This window comes from Epargyreus clarus, unplaced genomic scaffold (genome assembly GCF_041222505.1).
Source record: "Epargyreus clarus isolate Ecla_fem2 unplaced genomic scaffold, WU_Ecla_fem_2.2 ptg000015l, whole genome shotgun sequence".
NCBI lineage: Eukaryota > Metazoa > Arthropoda > Insecta > Lepidoptera > Hesperiidae > Epargyreus > Epargyreus clarus.
The window spans coordinates 11,684,857-11,704,938 of NW_027332223.1; the positions used below are offsets into that span (position 1 = coordinate 11,684,857).

Genomic DNA, 20,082 nt, shown 5'->3' on the forward strand with positions numbered 1-20,082 from the left:
TATATTTACAGTAATATAACTATGAAAACTTTTGAAACTATGTTCCTAGATATAAATGACGACAGCGAAAACTTATCTGAGAATGGTGCAGCGTTGCAAGATTCCATAGAATTATATAAGAAAAAAATGTTATTTTTCTGTTATTGATCAATTATTGATACTTTGAGGGCGTTCGCTAAAATTGGTGCGCGTTCACGGAGCGGGCATCAGCAGCAGGTGGCTGATAACTTGCCGCAGGTGTCCGTCGCATGCAATACGCAGTATGTAGGGGCGCCGCTGAATTGACTTAAAGAAATTGTACGAGCGTGCGCCCACCGCGTATAAAAGAACCTGTCAATGTAGTGCCGCTCATAATATTTTAAACTAAAAACACATGAACGGAGCCCCCCACCAGTTTTATCGATCGCCTTAACTTATGTTACAAATATATTAGATTTATTTTAATAAAATAAAATGAAATCAATTATTTTATCAAGATGTTTTATTTCGTAATTTTGTAAAAACTGATAAATCTTCACAAGCAACACAAACTTGTGGCACCACAACAACACTGCACTCTGTCACATTCAATTCACTACTTATTAATAAATTAAATTTCAAATGCTTCTAAAGTCCATTGTATACTTTATTATTTGGTGACTGTTTAAGTATTTTCCGCAGAGCTGAAACAAGCAAATAATGCAGAATTAGTATAAAAACAGTTATGACAAGATACTGTTATCTTGATCTCAAATAAATTTAAGATAACTTAAGACCAAATAAATACATTCAGTTTTTATATTTCTTATAATTATTATATGCCCACTTGCGGCGGGAATGTAGAGGAATATTATTGTATGACTGTACATGTACCTAGCTTACCTGCATTCCATAATAAACGAATTTAATTTGAGTGATTTACCTTCTTTTTCTTCCTCAGTGAAGTCTTGCTTGGGGAACTCTATATCAAATGTGACATAGAGGTTTCCGTGTAAATTATTGTTTTCAAAGTTCGGCATGCCTTCGCCCTTCTTGCGAACTCTGGCGCCCGCCCAAGTGACCTTGTCGCGGGAAACTGTCACCTTGTGCCCGTCTAGGTGTTCAATTTCCAATGTAAAGCCTGTTAGAGCATCCTGTAACAAAAACAAAAGAATGATATTAAAAAGAAATCATAATAAAAACTGGACAGATTAAATTAAAGTTACAAGCGTTATTTAGACGAATCCAATGATACTTCATATGTTAAGATTTGTTAAATTTATTGACTTGGAGAATATGCCAAAAAATGAGACATACTTATATATCTACACTGGAAAAAAACAACCTTCTGTAATAAGTTAAATATACAGCAATTATGATTTACTACTCTCATTATGGCAGTTCATGATAAACTCTGTAGTAACATTATTTTCCCCAGTTTACAAAAATGTATTATACAAATCTAGGCAAATAACAATTTGTAATCAATTAATACATTAAATATTAAAAAAAGTAACATTAGAATCTTACCTGTAAGGAAATAGTAACGTTTGTGTAAAGGTCATCTGCTTTGCGCGTGAAGTGTGGATGTCTCTCAGTCTTGAACACCATGATCAGGTCACCAGGCTCCCCATCCATGTGTGGCTCTCCTTCTCCCCTGAGTTTAGTCTTGTAATTGTCTGGAGCTCCCACTTCCACCTTAAAATGTCACAAATTATTTAGGACTAATGTATATTATTTTAACTGAGCACATATTAGCAAGAGGGGCAGTCCTTAACAATGTTTTTTTAATAATGTATCTGAATCTCATTTTACATGAATTAGGCAGGTGAGTAATACAATAACTGGTAATAAATTTGGGTCTATAACCATTATCCTGTTATATAATTAAATCAGAATAATAATATATTTGAAAAGAAATGTTCTCACATAATATTGCATTGTGTATTATATTGTATAATATTTATAAATCTTTGGTCATTCAATTTTGCAATTTAATAAAATGTTGATCATAACTGCTTAAATAATAATGCTCTTATATTTGGTGATATTATTTGACCAATTATTTATAACAATAAGTAAGTAACTTCCACTTGGTTCCACATAAGTTAGTATAGACAGCGTAAAACTGCTAGTACGCTCTGAATATAGAAATGAATCGCGTCGCCATAGCAAATTGTATGGCTACACCTCGGAACTTCAACTTTCAACTTCAGAGCGGACTAGCAGTTTGGCTATAACTATATCAATATAATTATGGAAGTCACTTGTCAAAACATCACATACTTATCAAAACTACATTGTATTGGTGGACATGATAATGTTAATTCCTCAACATTTTTGTAAAATTGTTATTATCAGTATTGTAACATTATAATTTATCAAGTACACTATAAAACATTGATAAATTTAATGTTTTGCATCACATTGACAAGATAATTATTTCTCAATTATTTCATATCGGAAATTATTTTTTAACAGATAATAGCATATTAAAACTGCATTTAATTTTTGAAACTGTATGTTATGCAAATAGATTTTTGTAATAGTGCACTATTAATAATAGAGCACTATTTTCAATAAAAAAATATCTAAAAAAGTTTATAATGCTATAGTAGTATCCACATACCTCTATTTCAAGCAGCCGTTCCTCATTGACCAATTTAACATTGGGGCACTCATCACATACAGTCTGCTGCATCATCTGGAACCGACCGGGCCCCAAGTTCCTCGTCACCATCTCTTGCCTACAGTTACACTTCCTTGTTCCCGGTGCTGGCTTGATGACTGGCTTGTTACGTGTAATCTGTAGTAAATTAAACAGAGAATATTTTTAAACATAGATATATAAATTATTGATGTAAACAGCTGCTAGTAAAAAGTTGCAAGTGGAATGTAATATTCATGTATTATTTTGCATAGTTACTGAACACAAAGACATACATTTTTTTTATTAGTAACATCTATTTTCAGTTCACCTTGAATGTAATAGAGCATGTCAAAAATGTACACATTATTATTCTTCATAAAAACTGTAATTATTATTGCCTTATCTATTTAATATCACATACATGTCCATATTCACTGTTTTACTACCATTTTGTTTGTATTAAACAATAAAAACTGTAGAGGTAATAAAGTGGATGAGGAATACAGGTAAAAGACATTACAACTTACTTCAATAAAGTTTCCATTGTACAGTTCCTCTAAAGAAACTGTAAGTTCCATGACAATGTCTGCACCACGTAACGTTTCATGTTGTTGTTGCTCGCCCCCGAAGTGGAAACCAAAGTCTCCAAAGAAACTAGCGAAGGGATCATTATTGTTCATCATTCCATCCTTCTTGAGGCAGTCCTCACCACATCTGTCGTACAACTCCCTCTTTTCCGGGTCTGAGAGCGCCTCGTACGCCGCCCCGAGATCTTGGAACTTCTGAGACGCGTTTGGATCATCTTGGTTCTTGTCTGGATGTAGTGCCTTTGCTAATTTTCTGTAAGCTTTTTTAATTTCATTTGAAGATGCTGAACGTGACACACCGAGTATTTGATAAAAATCACGACCGGCTAACGTTAAAAGTATTGTAGATAAAAAATATAGTAAACACACGTATGCCGTATTCATTATCATTTTTCTAAATTAACTCCTAGGAACTATTTCACATGGAAAAACATTTATTTATTCTAAATTAGATACTGCCCATGTCAAATCTGCTTCACATTTCGCCCCTTTGACATAAAGAATATGACAAGCGTGTGAAGACAATTCGTCGCACCGTGATTGGAGTTCGATTTTGATAAGAAAGTTAAAAGGCTTACGTCGTATAAAGGTAAAAAACTGTTTTAGACTTATTTCGTTTGATATAAAGTCTACAATTGATTATTAGGATTTATTTTATTCAACATCCAATCACATGTAGCCTCGTCGAAACGAATGCTGCCAGTTATAATAAAATAAATTAATATAATTTACAACACAAAAAATAGAGATATATCTTTTTTTAGATAAATTATATATTTCTTCTCATTTTTTTTTCTTGTGTCATAGCTGCTTTTTTATCATGTATGTATGGCTTAAATATTTATAGGTGAATAATAAATTGATGATAGAATAATACGACAACATTGTGAAATGCGAAAATCACTGTCACGAATGTCACGCCGTTTCGACTTGTCATTTTACAATTTTTGTAAACTCATCCGATTTAGTCGGACAAACAGAATAATTTTAAAAGTATAAAACAATCAAAATGGCATCTGTGCTGGTCCCTGAAACTCCGTTACCAGGTTTTTCTTTTGATAATTGTCGGCGGTAAGTGTTTGATTTGTTAGCCCATGTTATTGGTACCTACTTTTGTTACCAAGAAAGTAAGAACTTGGCTGTATTTTTAAATCCCGCTTCATTAATTTCAGAAATGCTTTCCTCGCTCAGAAAGGTTTTCCTGCCCCTACCGCCACTAAAACCGGTACAACTATTGTGGGTATCATTTACGCGGATGGCGTGATATTGGGTGCGGATACCAGAGCTACTGAAAACACGGTAGTGTCAGACAAGAACTGTGAGAAGATCCACTACTTGGCGGGCAACATGTACTGCTGTGGAGCCGGTACCGCCGCAGACACGGAGATGACGACGCAGACGGTTTCTTCCCAGCTGGAGCTCCAGCGCCTGCACACCGGGCGCACGGTGCCGGTGGCGACCGCCGCCACTCTGTTGAAGCGCATGCTGTTCCGTTACCAGGGCCACATCGGTGCGGCGTTGGTGCTCGGTGGTGTGGATCGCACTGGACCTCATATTTATTGCATTTACCCACATGGATCAGTAGACAAGTTGCCCTATGCCACTATGGGTATGTTACTTTATAAATGATGTCTATTACTTTCATATACATTATTGACAATAATAGGATAAAAATGACTAAAATAATGTTCTTAATACCTTGTTTACTAACTGTAATTCACAATAAACTAAGCCATGTACCAAGAGACCTACTTTGTTGTGCACAATTATTGTAATGAGACTCTACATGTCTAAGGGTCTATAATCTACGCTTGGGCATCAGGGCTCTATTGTGGGATAGTTAATTTGTTGCTTATATATGGTATGGGGTGTCAGTTGTTATGAAGTTTTATTTGTTTTAGGATCTGGTTCACTAGCAGCGATGGCAGTATTTGAATCCAACTGGAAACCCAACATGACAGAGGAGGAAGGCAAGAAGCTGGTCCGTGATGCCATTGCTGCTGGTATCTTCAACGATTTGGGATCAGGTTCCAATGTGGATCTGTGTGTCATTCGCAATACTGGCCCTGCTCAGTATCTCAGAACATTTGAAGAAGCCAATATTAAGGTAAAGTTCTTCAGTACACTTAACAGGTCAATTAATGTATATTCTTTCATATTGTTTCGAAATACAATTGCTACAAATGAAGCATTTCTACTACAAATTATACATGGTCATAAAAATGTACACTTGTTAACAACTTTGAAGCAAACTCATTAACCATTATTATAATCTCTTTATGAAACTTTATTGAGGGTTTTGATGTTACAATAATTCGAAAACAAATACATTACAATAATTGAAATATCTCTTTATGTAGCAATAATGACAAGACTGTAGGACTTACTTTTATAGACATCATTATCAGGTTTTGTAATTTTTTATCTATGGATTATAAGAAAAATCCCCTTGTTATATCTATTCTCATGTTATATTTTCAGGGCAAGAAACAAGGCTCCTACAGGTACCCAAGTGGCACCACTGCTGTCCTGAAGCAAAGGGTCATTCCTCTGGAGGTTGAGTCTGTCACAGTCCACCAAGTGCAGCCTATGGAGGTCGAAGCCACAGGAAGCCGTTAATATATTATTGTAATCACATATTGGAATAAATAATGATCTTTCTATTATTTTTTGCTTTTATTTCTCTCCTGCTTAACAATTGTTATCATAGTAATGTCAGATGATTTAAAGCTCTTAAAATGGTATTTTGTTGTCATCCTTTTTCTATTTAAAACTACCATTCATCAATTTATAACCATTTTTAAATTTTTGTAGTTGCAATGTTTAAATATTCCTGCAATTATAGTTAGTTCTTATTGGAGTTCTTTTGTTTTGTGGCAGAAATGCAATTAATAATAAATTGAGGTATAGACAAAACAACTAAGTGTATGATAATATTAACCAATTCCGTGCGGATGGCACAACAGTTGTGCCATGCCATTTCTTTTGTATATGGCGGGTGGCACCCGAGAGGTGCCAAAATTTGAAGCCATAAAACTCGGATAAATTGATGTTTATCAAAGTTGTTCTGAAAACAAAAGTGTCTTTATTTATCACGTAGTTCATTTCTAGAATGTCAGTTTCGGCAGATCACGTGATTTCACATACTTCAGGGATTGTAAACCTTTAAAAAAATATATTATATTATTTTGCAAATTATTGTGATTGTATTACTATAATAGTACCTTCTTTTCGTTAATAGTAAGCCAATAGAAACTGGATTAAAATATTCGTACTTTGGTGTTTATCTTTATCTGAATAAATAGCGCAATCCATTTCGATATTCTATTAGAAGCCTATCCATTAATAATTTGAATTTTTATTCTAAACGAAACACCAGAAAAGAACTATCATAGCGCTCTCCACGTCTCGAATGTTCATATTTATAACACTAAAACAATCAATGCATCAAAAACTTACAAAAATGCTTACAACACCTGATAGAAATAAGAGACTTACCTTCCATTTCCGTTATTACACGTAGATAGTCAGTTTTGTAAACACTAATCGAATTGTTAAACCATTCACTTTCGCTTTTGGGTGGCTACTAAACTTACAGCACGTGGAAAAAGCAAAAAAAACGACAAGTTACAATTCATGGCGGATGGCACCTTAGCGGTGCCATCAAAGTCCCTGGCGTTTGGCACCACAGTTGTGCCACGAAATATTTGTTCGCCGCCAGGCGTTAAAGTTTGTCCAAAAGGCCGCCGAATTGGTTAAATAAAATAACATTAATTAAATATATCTTTTAATATATTAAAATTTAAATTAAATCTAGTATAAAATAAAAGAGGTATGTGATGTGTAAGACGAGTAGATTACAAACAGGACGGAATTGGATACAACTAACATTTTGTATAAAAGAAATAAATAATAGCAAAAGTAAGTTGGTAAAAATGAGTATTTATAATCTTGTAAAATATTGACTTATCATCTAATATAAATCAGTACATAGTGTCTTAAATGCAATAAAAATAACTTTATAATATAATAATCTAGTTAAGTTTGTCAGTTTGTCTTTTTGTGCAAAATGAAATCCCAAGTGTCCTTCCACCTCAAATTCATAAGATCATTTTCAGTCAAATCAGTGTTTCCATAACTGAGAACACTGAACTTTTTAAATGTTAGTACCACATAACACAACCAAACAGTTATACACATAATAAAAAGATTCGTTAGGCGACGAGTTTTTTCATACATTTGAAGCACATAATAAACATGGTCTATAACATAGGCTAACAAAAGTATTTTGAACAAATAGGCTGGCAAGTAATGGTGGAGAAATAGTGTTCTATCCATAAAGAAATATGGAAGATAATGAAGCAGATATCCTAAAAATAAAATACATCCAGCATCGTAAAACTTGTTGAAGGCACGTGGAGGTAAATCGTAGCAAGCTCGGCGTAGGCGGATAGCGTATAATGCTAGCAAAGTACTGTAGAATAATACTGAGAACGTGCCCGTATACCATGTTATTAGATTTCCAATCAAGTGTATTTGAGCCTGAAACAATGACACGGGATATAGTTATTAATATGTTTAGTTTCATAGAATAAATCTATTCAATAATTTACAGTGGACAATTATGGTTAAAAGCCGATAAATTCTTAAATGTCAACTTATCTTAACTTATCAACATTTAGCTATACAGAAAGGAGTAGCTAATGTGGAGGTACCATCAGAGAGTAGTGGAATATTTATGAGCACTTTATGGAATATTTATGAGCCTTTTTGTAGATCAGCCCATTAAAGTCCACTGTGGGACATGGCTTATCGTAAGCAAAAGTTTACTGTGGTCATCCGCACCTAGCTATGCACGATTTAAATAAAATATTTTGAATATTAGTTGTTCCAGGTTACAAAATGATTTCTTATCCCGAAAGATGGCGGTTTTATCGACTTATTTTTTTATTTTACTTACATTAGAGTTAGGCGAGAGCCAGTAGGCGATGGAGCGCGCGAGCAGCGGCCAGTCGGCGGGCTCGCTGGCGAACATGTGTCCGGCGGGCGCGTCGGGCGCGTGCGCCAGCATCTTGTACTGCAGCTCGAAGAACTTCTCCCAGAACGACAGCCGCGTCACCGCCGTCGGGATCATCTCCGCCGAGACCAGTTCGCGTTCTCGCTCCTTTCTGTCTTCGGCTAGATTGCGAAAAAATGTTTTCATCAAGCAATCTATATTGTAAAATCTTAATTTGCACTAAGATTACAGTATAACAATTTGAAATATTATGTTATTCTGTCGCGATATCGGATTCTTAAATTTCTGTGTGATTTTGTGTTCGAAAATTTTCATAAAGTCATATTTAGGTTTCGCATTAGTTTTAGCTATTGTTATTCTACTCTTAGCCATTTTCAATATCCTAAATTTATCAAACGCAACAAATAAAATGGAGTAGGTATAGTCCGCGTAAAACTGCTATTCTGCTGTGAATATATAAATAAATCGCGTCGCCATAGCAAATTGTATGACTAAACTTGTTCGCAACAACTGCGGACTAGTAGTTTGGGTTGGACTATAACTATTTACCTTTTGTATAACGGTGTTCTTCAACGTTCCATATCGTGTCTTGATGTGTCACGACCTTGTCAGCTACCACCTCATGCTGATGGAAGCCCCAGGAGGGCAGCTGCCGGCCGCTGTACCGGAGAGCGGAGCCCGAGTCCACGTGAATGAGTCTCACGAGCGACCGAATACCGTCCCACGTGGCGTCATCGCTGTCTCGGTTCACGATCTCCACCCGCCAAAGATTCTGTGCTGGCATCGACACGTTGTAGTCGATGTAGCAAGTTACTTCCTGTTAATAGTTAATGTTTTGTATAACATAGGCACAAAATAGGAATTCAAAAAAATTTTACAGAAAAATAAGAATTTAAAGATGGTAGATCTGTAGTTTAAGGATGCACCAACGTCACAACAGCAGTGTAACGCTGCTGTCTTCTGGTTCGAAGGGTATGGAAAGAGAGATACACTTACCTACCCAAGGCGTTCCACAGTAGTCCTTGGTAATAGCAATGCACTCGTGGCCGAACTTGGATAGCTTGTGATAACACATGTACATAGCTGCACGGGCGGTAATGGCCGCTTACCATCAAGTGGACTGCATGCTCGTCTGACACTTAGCCTTATCTTATAAAAGTTGTTTTATAAGTATCGATATAAGAGATGAAATAAACAATTTACCTGCGACTGCGGCGAGACGGGCGCGGCGACGTCGTGCGAGTTGAGCGCGCGGCTGGTGATGCCGTGCAGCAGCTGCACCACGTCGCCGTGCCGCACCACGTCCGGCGGCCGCGCCACCGCCAGCGACGCCTGCTCCGGACGCTTCACTATCCACCAGTTGTTCACGTCCTACCAGTAGGTCATAGATTATTAAAGATTACTCACTCCTAACAAGAAAATGTAACCAGTTTTGACAATTGAATTTGTCACTGTCGTCTATTTTCGTGTTTGAAAATATTTAAAACATGTAGTTTTTAGATCATTTACGAATGAAACGATATTTCTCCGCACTTTTTCTTCGATTTCGTGTTTTTTACACCACTTTACTGCGCATGTCGACATTGTTCCACATAAATTACACCATGATAGCCATTAAATGGCTGACAAAACTATCAGCCGTTTAAGCCATTTAATGGCTTCCTTCAATTACAAGGCAGTGAGAGATCTTTACTTATCTATGGAGTAGGTATAAGTCATCATCATCATCGACCCATTACTGTCTCACTGCTGGGCATGGGTGTCCTCTCGTAATGAGAAGGATTAGACCATAGTCCACCGCGCTGGCGAAGTGCGTATTGATAGACTTCCTTCGATTCCTATTAGTGATCAAAGTAAACTTCACATATATTTGAGTTTCTGTTTTTATAAGTCTCTCATGTATGTAGGTTTTCTCACGATGTTTACCTTCACCGTTTAAAAAAGTGATAATTCATTTTTAATACGCACATAACTTTGAAAATCAGAGGTCTGTCTGGTGTCTGGGAGTTGAACCTCGGACCCCTCGATCGAGAGGCCGAGCTTCTTAACCACTACGCTCTTACGTGGATAAGTGGGATAGATTAATTGATGAAACGATTTTTTGGTCCAATACTAATGTATCTATGACTGATGTTAACGTAGAAATTAATCTGGCCAAACAATGACAAAAGTATAATAACCTTGCTACTTCTTTCGTTTTACTTTTTTCTTTCTATGTGACTAGTTTTTATTTTTCATTGATCTAATTTCTGGGCAGTAAAGTAAACTTCTATCTTTTTTCACAGAATGTTTTCTGCGGGTCTCCCCTTTTTTTCGGTAATGTAATATAAAGTAGCGGGAAGTCGGGTATTTTCGTGGATCGATTGCTTAAACTTTGGTGAAACAATTTAGAGCTGTTCTTTTTCGGAAAAAATAGTTTTTCGTACCTTGAAGCTGTAGCATGTGACCTGCTGCTGGTGCGACGAGCCGCGGCCGTCCGTGTACCGCACCGGGTACACATGCGCATGCGAATGCAGCCAGCATGTGCGCCCGTGAGAGTGTCTGGTTCATACACAAAGGTTTCATTTGACATCCTTTGTTAAAGGTACACACCCAAAAACAAATATATAAACATAGAATTTTATAATTATAATAATAAAATTAAGTAATGAAGCCTCATTTTAGGTGAAATGGCATGTCATGTCTGAAACAAGTTACCAATGCAAATTAAGAGTATAAGTGATTATGATCGCTAAGCTTATTTACCTGAGAGTAATTTGAGAGCCATGAGCGACGTGTAGGGGTTGACCTCTGGTGATACTAGCCAATCCACCTTGCAGCGATGCTTGGAATGCACTCGTCATCACACTGTCGTGAGGGCCAGCTTTCGGTAGCATTGCCAAGTGTGCGTAAAACACACTAACGTACACAGCTAGTGGTAGAACCGTCAGGACCAGAAGTCTCCACATTGTCGACAAGACCAGACGTAGACCAGATTGAGCTAGACCGATTCGTCGCCACATCTGACGCCCCACGAGAAACATAGCCAAATAGTATGTGTATATACCTGAATATTTTACCCTAAAACAAAAAAAAATATTGAGAACAATTTTCACCCACTTGTATACTGCTGAATATTCATATGGACAGCATGCAGTAATAATTGGTGAAAAAAATTTTTTTTAAATGTATTTAAAATGTTATTTGTTGTCATAATTCATTGTACTTACGAAAAACAACATCCGAGGGAAAGTGCTCCAAAACAGAGCCATAGCACTGATAATAAACCAGTTTTGCGAGTGCTTTTCAATACACATAACAACCCCCATAGCCCAAATAACATCTGTATACTCTCCAATAACATAAACCTAGATTGAGCAACAAAGCAATTTTCTGAAAAAGAAAAAAAAATATTTAGATCTGTCTTTAGTGTTTCCATGAGAATTAAAACAAATATTTAAATAATAGAGACGTCAGTTAATAGACTCTTACCAAATAAAACTAAAAATGCAGCAAGTATAGCAGTCCATTGATATGTGCAAATTTCCAACATAAGTTGGTAAGTTACGGCGACCAGAAAACTACCGCTTACGGCAGGTATCAAGCGCAGAGCTTTGACTGGCACAGATTCAGTATACGGTGATCCTATTCTATCAAAGGTAAAGTTTCCATCGTAGCCAGCAAAATGACCGGCTAAATAGAGCAACTGCTTGCCCAGTGGTGGATGAGCATCGAAAAAGAATACACCTTTTGTGTATAAACTAACATATCTTCCAAAATGTAGTTCGTCAAATCTGGAATACAGATAAATTTGTTTATTGAGCAGCACCAGGTCCCTTAGTATTAGTTTCCAATTGAATTGAGAGCTTGACACCTCAATTGCCTCACATAAAAATCTACATGCAGCACCATTGGTGGTTATTAGGAACTACAACTTGTTATATATTGTATGGACATACTGGTTTCAGCTGTCCAGCTTTTTATGTGACTGATCCTCATCTTTTCTATAGAAAACTCATACTATGGGTACAGTTGTTATTTAGACAGTATAAAATAGTTATTGTAGTTTAGTTAAAAAAAATACTGTACATATTTCATGGCATACATTAAAAACAGTAATGACTGCACACATACAGCTACTGTGCAGAGTATCACATGTACAAGTGACCAATACAAACAGGATGTAGGAATGTGAGTTGCACCGCTAGCTAATACCAGCTAACCTTTCACTTGGGTTCCCACAAGGTTGTCTTATTATCATTTAGAAATTTATAAGTACTTTTAGTATGTACGTTTATAAGTATTTATAAGTACTTGTACATTCTTCATTTAGAAATATTAAGTACTTTTATATACAGGCTATACTAAAGTGTGTTATAGATTCTATATAATATTTAGGTAATTCTGTCAGATTAACAGATACTTAAGTCATTCCTTACAAACAAAACATTAATGAGATTTATTCTACTTAAACATGATGTTATAGTGTATACAAATTTTTTATTTTATAATAGTAACTTTTTATACTTACACAATATATCGGGGTTCCTCCAAGTTGTATAACCTGGTGCCAAGTGCAAGTAGCAAAAGTAGAACAAACACTAGGTCTATTTCTAAATGTAAATGGACACTTTTCACTGGTGAGCTGTCTTCTTTTACGGGTGGGACTGTTTCAACTGATTCGACTTCATTAGCTGGAGCACCATCTCCCTAAAAGTAACCATTCAACTTGACATTTTTCAAATATAACAGTTCAGTATGAATGGAACTCGAACTTACAATTATTTATGTGCATTAGGATACACACGCCTAAGGTGCACCTTTAATACATACTCTATAAATTGATCATCAAATATATTATAAGAAATAGAATCAACCACAAATAATAAACATAATTTGAACGTTATTTACAGTTAACCATATTACACGAACAGGTTATATGTGTATAATAATTTATTATTCGTACTTACAAGTTCTCTGTTAGACGAGGGCTTTTCTAAATAACTAATTTCGGAGTCCGAAACTTCGGTGACCTCATTATGTTTTTTCTTTTCCCTGCGTTTTTTCATTACGTTACCGGAATCCATTGGATTTATGTTTGAAAAAGGCGCCTACAGCTTATTAACAAAGTAAAAATAAAAATGCACTCTTTCATTTATTTCTGTACAACCGGATCAACATTTTTTACTGTTATTCACACAACAATACAACATCTCACCAACTTCGTTCAATTTCCGATCTCGTCAACAATATTTTTTTGTGTCTAATGGTTGTCACTTGTCTGACAGTTCTGACATATTACGTATGTCAATATAAGTCGTGTACGTGACATTTAGATATAAAGGTTACCACATAAAGGGAACTTTAGGTTACAGTAGTAAGTAAAAATTAAAATGTGTAAACAGATAGCTTCAATCAATAATCGAATAAAATATAGTACATGAAGGGAAATAACAATATAAATTTAGTTAAAAATACATCGCGGCTATATCATTCTTAAATCATTTGTGTATCTTATATTTTAAAAAAATAAGATTCAGTTTTGTTTTCAAAAAAATCCTTTAAGTGTCAATCATTTGAATGAATTGAATCATTTCGCGCGCAAAAGCCTATAAAAGTGTAATCGTTATTTGCGATACTATATTTTTACTTTTCAATAAAATAAGTTAAGAAATAGAATAACATGAGTGCTTATAAAATTAGATCTGTGACGAGACAATAAATTATCATAAAGGAAAAACAAAATATGAGTACTAATCTATGATGTAGATAAGATAGTATCATCCATGTATCATCATGCAAGTTGTAGTAAATTTCGGGAGTCTATTGTAATTTGTAATAAATTGTGAAAAATATTAAACAAAAAATATAAAATGTCTTCCAACAAAGCCATTAAAGAAGAATTTTCAAAGGACTTTATTCCATGTCCAGTTTGTAACAAAAGTTTTGAAGCGCATGTGATTGAGCAACATGTCAATAAATGCCTTTTTCTTAATACAATACCAGAGTCTACCTCGAAGAGGACTAGTTCTCAAATGGATGATAAAGTGTCACAAGAAAAAAGAGTGAAAACTGAAGTATGCCCAGCTTCGAGCCCCAAAGTTGATGTTAGTATGTGAATATCTGTCTTTTTCTACTAGTGTTTAATTTTAAATTTAATTAGGTATTGTGTTACACTTGCAGCTTATTGCTTTTCTCCTAATGTTTACTGTACGTAGAAGTATCTGTTTTATATATTAATCATAAATTATAAATGATTTCCTAAGAGATTTTATAGAAAAAATGTTTGCTTTAAAGAAGCCTCAATCAAGTCATGCTGCATTCAATAGCCCACCACCAAAACCAAAGGCTAAAGACACAAAGGCAACAACTCCTCTAGCAGAACGTGCCAGACCCCAGCATATTGATGATATTATTGGACAAATAAAATCGTTTGGGCCTGGCACGATGCTACGCTCAATGTTGGAGCAGAAAAAGATACCTAACATGATCTTGTGGGGACCACCCGGATGTGGAAAGGTAAGGAATAGTTTTTGTTTATTATTACTATAAAATCTTATGTAGGAGTAAACATTTTTCTTATAAGAATTTTCCTATAAAGAATTAGTTAGTGTCAAGTGAGTGTACATAATATAGCATGATTTTTATTACCTTTTTTATACATTCTGACCAATTGGTACATGATTGAATCCACTTTCCATAGAGATGGAAGGGCTTGCTTTAAAGTATCAAGGCTTGCAGCTTATAAGACTGCTTATTTTCAGACATCATTAGCAAATGTAATTGCAAGTATGTGTAAGGAGTCAACCAATATGAGGTTTGTTAAGTTGTCAGCCACAATGGCAGGTATCAATGATGTGAAGGAGGTTGTGAAAGTTGCTAAGAATGAAGCCCAGTTCAAGAGGCAAACTGTACTCTTCATGGATGAGATTCATAGGTACTTATTACATATAGATCTTTGAAACAACTCATCACCAAGCTTTGGGTTTTATTTTGGCACATTGTTTTAGTTATACTTTCTACTTATAGAATTACTGGAGAATTCATGTGCCAGTAATGTGCATAGAAAGATTAGTATGACATCTATCAAACATCTAGATACATGCTGGAAATTAAATACATACTTAAATTAAATAATATTTTTCTGAATTGTCAACTTGATGTTTGATGCATATGTTGGCTTCATCACATGGATTTCGTAATGTAGATGGATATGGGTTGATTTCCTACATCTTTGAAAAAACAGAATTAAAGCATGTCTGTTTTACTACAGTGATATAGTAGTATAGTTTTAGTTAAGTGGATATTATTTACTGTTATTATAAATTATTGTTTTGGTGTTCAAAGTACCTATCACCAAAAGGGTGGATGATTTACAACAACTGATCACTTTCAGGTTCAACAAACTTCAACAAGACACCTTTCTGCATCATGTTGAGAATGGAACAATAACACTTATAGGTGCTACAACAGAGAACCCATCATTCAGTTTGAACAATGCCCTGTTGAGTCGTTGCAGGGTTGTTATAATGGAACAGCTAACAACAGAAGATATTCTTAAAATTTTGGAGAAAGCTATTGAGAAAAATGATTTAGCCGTCATTGTTAATAATGTGGGAGATGAAAACAATCTCAAAGGAGTTAAAGAGAAGAAGTAAGTATGTTATTCAAATGTTTGAAACTTATTGCAATGATATTTTTTATCATGTAATAACTATGATTTTAGGACTTGTCATCATCATCAACATCATCTACAACCATTACTGTCCCACTGCTGGGCACGGGTCTCCTTTCATAATGAGAAGGATTAGGCCATAGTCCACCATGCTGGGATTTTTTTTATAAATCTCTCATGTATTGGCCAAGTGTGTATTTGGAGACTTCACATAACTTTGAGATTTTTTATCTTTTAATAAATTTCAGGTATGCAGGTTTCCTCACGATGTTTTCCTTCACCGTTTAGCAAGTGATAATTATTTCTAATGCGCACATAAATTTGAAAAATCAGAGGTGCATGACTGGGATTTGAATCTCGGACCTTGCGCATATAAAACCGCAAATATTTGCGGTTATATGTGTATAAAAGTTTTACATATGTAAAAGAGACAGGGAGGGACGAAATCGTGCGATGGGGACATAACGTTGTTCCCTTGCGTAACATCTTTCACTATTCAACTCCAAACGCATGGCGCGTTAAATTTGCACCAAAAATGTTTGGTGTTTGGTTCCAGATGTGTGATAGAGCGTGCGTCGTTGCGCTGGCTGGGCGAGGTGTGCGGCGGGGACGCGCGCGTGGCGCTCGGCGCGCTCGAGCTGGCGCTGCACGCCGCGCGCCCGCCCGCGCGCATCTCGCTGCAGCAGCTGCAGGACGGGATCAAGGTGAGGGTGTTAGCTAACCTTATATTAAACATCCTCATCAGCTACCTATTACTGTCTCCCTGCTGGGTGAAGGAATGAAAAGAAGCAGGTCTGCCATTGTGGTCAAGAATGAATTGGTAGACTTTGTACACCTTTGAGATTTTTTTTAAAAATCACTTAAATAGGTATTATAGGTTTCCTCACGATATTTTGTTTTAGAGCAACTAATAATGAATTACAATGCACATACTGAATAATTAGAGCTGGGATTCGAATCGGACTTCTAGATTGAGAAAAGACCGCGTTTCAACCACTAAACTATCACTGTTTCTGTTAATATACAGGGTGATTGTGATGTAACTTGTAGTTGTAACTGACTAATTTTATCAAAGTGAATGACAGCAAAGCAATGACGGGTTTAGCTAGTATATCAAAAATTAACGCTGATTGCTTGTGATCTTTCTAATTTGCCGGCGCCCCTGAAAGAGATTCTAATCTTTATATTACACGTTTCAATAAAAGCTAAGTAAGTTTTGTTGTATACAGCGATCGCACACGCTATACGACCGCAAAGGCGAGGAGCACTACAACATAGTGTCGGCGATGCACAAGTCGATCCGCGCGGGCGCGGACAGCGCGGCGCTGTACTGGACGGCGCGCGCGCTGGCCGGCGGCGAGGACCCGCTGTACGTCGCGCGCCGCCTCGTGCGCGCCGCCGCTGAGGACATCGGTACTGTGCATTGACATGTTATCATTATTATCATCTTCATTATTGACAAAGTATAAGGATCTATACAGTATTGTTTCTCGGCCCTGTCCTTGATTTATATACCTACAGGGGCGTTGGGTGAGAGTTCGCCTTAGGGCTACGCGCCTACAGTATTTTGATTACGTCTGACTATCTTCTAGTTTTTTATACTGTAAAGTGTGAATATTATATTTTAGCCTTTACATAGCCGCTCCTTAGTAGGCGAGAGGTTGACTGACATTTTGTTTTAGTCGAAAATAATAAGTAAATTAATAAGTTACAATAAATAAGTTGCAAATTAGTAGGTATGAAAAGTGTAGTTATAATTTGTTCATGTTCAACAAGAATAGCTTTTTTGTAAATTATCATTCGTATGTCATTTTCCTTCAACCTATCCATTTATTTATTTATGAATCCGGTTATTTTGCTCGGTAAAAAATCCAATCTTTTAAAAAAAGAAACAAATCATGATGGTAGCTACTAGTACACAGGCTATATAATTGTCTAAATAATAAAAACACTGCCTAAAAACCGTCACACCGACCGCGCATCACTGTAGCACATTCGCGCCTGTTTGCATACCGAGTGCATACCGAAATCGGGGCGCGTAGGTATAACTTGCGTTTCGTGCGTTTGTATGAAGATAGAATACTGTATAGATATTTATACTGTGTTATTAGCGTATAGATCGCGCCAAACTTCTAGTCCACTCTTAATATAGAAACGAGCGTCGCAACAGCAAATTGTAGATGTCAGCAGGACGACGAAGACAGCGCGAATCCCCCCCGGCACCCTCTGATGCCCTCTCTCGCCCACGGGTACATAGCTGTGTTAGTGTGCCCTTACGCTGCTACAGAGTATATGCTTGTTGGACCGCATTGGCTCTCCGACTGATATGAATGATGAATGCGCGCAGACATTAACTTCAGAGAGGACTTGAAGATTGGTGCAGACTATAATAATATCATTCTTAACATAACATCATTATCACCATTATCGTCGCCATCACTACCACCATTATCTTTACTACGACAACAGCTACTAACACTATCTTCGTAGGGAGAGCTAAAGTTTCACAAATATAATTTGATAGAGAAATCTTGTTTTTACTGATTTTATTCATATTTTTTATTTGACTTTCATATTTCACACGGCATGTTTCCTCTTATAGGAAGACCTGTTTTTCTTCGAAGTATTCGTAGAGAGCTCCGTCCTCGGTGTCCTTTACCCGTGTTATCCGCTGCTACGAACTCCTTTTGTGTCCCACAGCCCACTAATGAGTATTCCCATATTTCCCATGCATGCTGGCATTCGAATATTTTATTTACCCAGTATTTGACAAGGTACCTTTTTAGGTTTAGCAGACTCGTACGCTTTGGTAGAGGCCGTGGCTTGTCTTCAAGGCTGTCAACAGATTGGAATGCCCGAATGTGATGTGCTCCTAGCTCAGTGCGCTGTGCGACTCGCGAGAGCACCTAAGAGCCGGGAAGTTTACAAAGCTATGCAACGCTGTAAGAAATTTATATCGGAAACAAAGGGACCACTACCCTCTGTTCCACTTCATTTGCGGAATGCTCCGACAAAGCTCATGAGGGATATAGGTAAGACATAATAAGACGTCCTTAACAAAGCTATACTACAATCATGGCAATTTAAACAACAAATTTTTCAAATACTATTTTGTTCGTTTACTGGGCAATTTTATTGTAAGCCTTATTTTAGTAGTGACTTGAGATTTGGAAAATATTTTCAGGTTATGCAAAAGGATATAATCTCCAGCACAAAGATGAATCTGGCCTCACATATATGCCAGAAAACTTAGAAGATGTCAATTTCTTTGAGGATGATTATGGTGGTTAATTTTAAATTAAAAATTATATGTATTTTGTATTTGTGATATTATATAAACTCCTTTGCAAAAAAAACGGGCACCTTACACACACACTTTACCTTAGCTTTTCTATGGGTAAATATTATTATATTTTTAGTATGTCATTAGCTTGGATGACTAGAAATTTCTTATTATCAATGAGAATCTAGTTTTTTAACACTTTTATCCTGGTATCGGTGTTTTAGTCAATGTAAACAGAGAGCCGTGTTAAAATGGACATTTTTATGGGTATAATGAAATTAAGACTACGAGTATTTTTTATGGTATTTTAATAAAAGAGACATTAAAAAATAAAAATTAATAACGAGTATGACCTCCTCTTGCAGCGATTACGGCATGTAATCGTCTTGGCATGCTTCCCACCAGGCTTTTGATGGTGTCCTGTGGAATGTGTTCCCACTCAGTCGAGATTACACGTTTAAGCTCTCTGATGTTTTGTGGAGGTGGTTGGACAGATCGTACTCGCCTTTTTAGGAGGTCCCAAACATGCTCAATGGGGTTAAGGTCGGGGCTCCGCGCTGGCCAATCCAAACGACGAATACCGACCTCTTGCATATAAGCATCTACGTCGCCAGAACGGTGGGCCCGAGCATTATCGTCCATGTAAATGGCATCTTCACCAATTACAGTCAGTGCGGGTTGTGCATTTTGAGAAAGGATTTCTGTTATGTACCTATGCGCATTTAGTGAGCCATTTTCTATGAATACTATCTCGGTACGATAGTTGGAAGTTACGCCCGCCCAAAACATAACGGACCCTCCACCATAAGGGGTGATTTCTTCAAAACACACATCGGCATAGCGTTCCCCTGGTCTTCGTAACACTCGCCGACGTCGGTCCTCACCATGCAGACAAATTCGAGCCTCATCGGAGAAGAGTACGCTACTCCAGTT

At 36.5% G+C, this 20,082-nt stretch overlaps 4 protein-coding genes across 5 annotated transcripts; 2 read left to right on the forward strand and 2 right to left on the reverse strand.

Annotated features, from left to right (window-relative positions):
* Positions 1 to 463: 463 nt before the first annotated feature.
* Positions 464 to 3,706, reverse strand: shv (DnaJ heat shock protein family member shriveled). Its single transcript, XM_073080797.1, has 5 exons — positions 3,136 to 3,706; positions 2,588 to 2,764; positions 1,489 to 1,656; positions 902 to 1,112; positions 464 to 662 (listed from the first exon to the last, which is right to left on the reverse strand). Exons 1-5 carry the CDS (start codon positions 3,583 to 3,585, stop codon positions 607 to 609), a joined length of 1,062 nt encoding a protein of 353 aa, XP_072936898.1. The 5' UTR covers positions 3,586 to 3,706; the 3' UTR covers positions 464 to 606.
* A 386-nt stretch (positions 3,707 to 4,092) lies between these two features.
* Prosbeta2 (Proteasome beta2 subunit) lies at positions 4,093 to 5,861 on the forward strand. Its single transcript, XM_073080798.1, has 4 exons — positions 4,093 to 4,266; positions 4,368 to 4,804; positions 5,097 to 5,302; positions 5,677 to 5,861. Exons 1-4 carry the CDS (start codon positions 4,205 to 4,207, stop codon positions 5,812 to 5,814), a joined length of 843 nt encoding a protein of 280 aa, XP_072936899.1. The 5' UTR covers positions 4,093 to 4,204; the 3' UTR covers positions 5,815 to 5,861.
* A 1,104-nt stretch (positions 5,862 to 6,965) lies between these two features.
* On the reverse strand, positions 6,966 to 13,443 carry rt (Protein O-mannosyltransferase rt). Its single transcript, XM_073080801.1, has 10 exons — positions 13,162 to 13,443; positions 12,723 to 12,901; positions 11,684 to 11,985; positions 11,422 to 11,584; positions 10,958 to 11,272; positions 10,639 to 10,753; positions 9,416 to 9,583; positions 8,762 to 9,029; positions 8,156 to 8,373; positions 6,966 to 7,737 (listed from the first exon to the last, which is right to left on the reverse strand). Exons 1-10 carry the CDS (start codon positions 13,276 to 13,278, stop codon positions 7,243 to 7,245), a joined length of 2,340 nt encoding a protein of 779 aa, XP_072936902.1. The 5' UTR covers positions 13,279 to 13,443; the 3' UTR covers positions 6,966 to 7,242.
* A 320-nt stretch (positions 13,444 to 13,763) lies between these two features.
* LOC140748095 (ATPase WRNIP1) lies at positions 13,764 to 19,434 on the forward strand. 2 transcript variants are annotated; one of them, XM_073080802.1, is made up of 8 exons: positions 13,764 to 14,298; positions 14,489 to 14,710; positions 14,956 to 15,128; positions 15,588 to 15,845; positions 16,423 to 16,570; positions 17,096 to 17,279; positions 18,653 to 18,898; positions 19,051 to 19,431. In XM_073080802.1, the coding sequence occupies exons 1-8, from the start codon at positions 14,065 to 14,067 to the stop codon at positions 19,155 to 19,157; spliced, it is 1,572 nt and encodes a 523-aa protein (XP_072936903.1). In that variant the 5' UTR covers positions 13,764 to 14,064; the 3' UTR covers positions 19,158 to 19,431. The 2 variants fall into 2 exon arrangements, with proteins under 2 accessions (XP_072936903.1, XP_072936904.1); XM_073080803.1 differs by lacking the exon at positions 13,764 to 14,298 and adding an exon at positions 14,306 to 14,401 and having other exon boundaries at positions 19,051 to 19,434.
* The last annotated feature ends 648 nt before the right edge of the window (positions 19,435 to 20,082 follow it).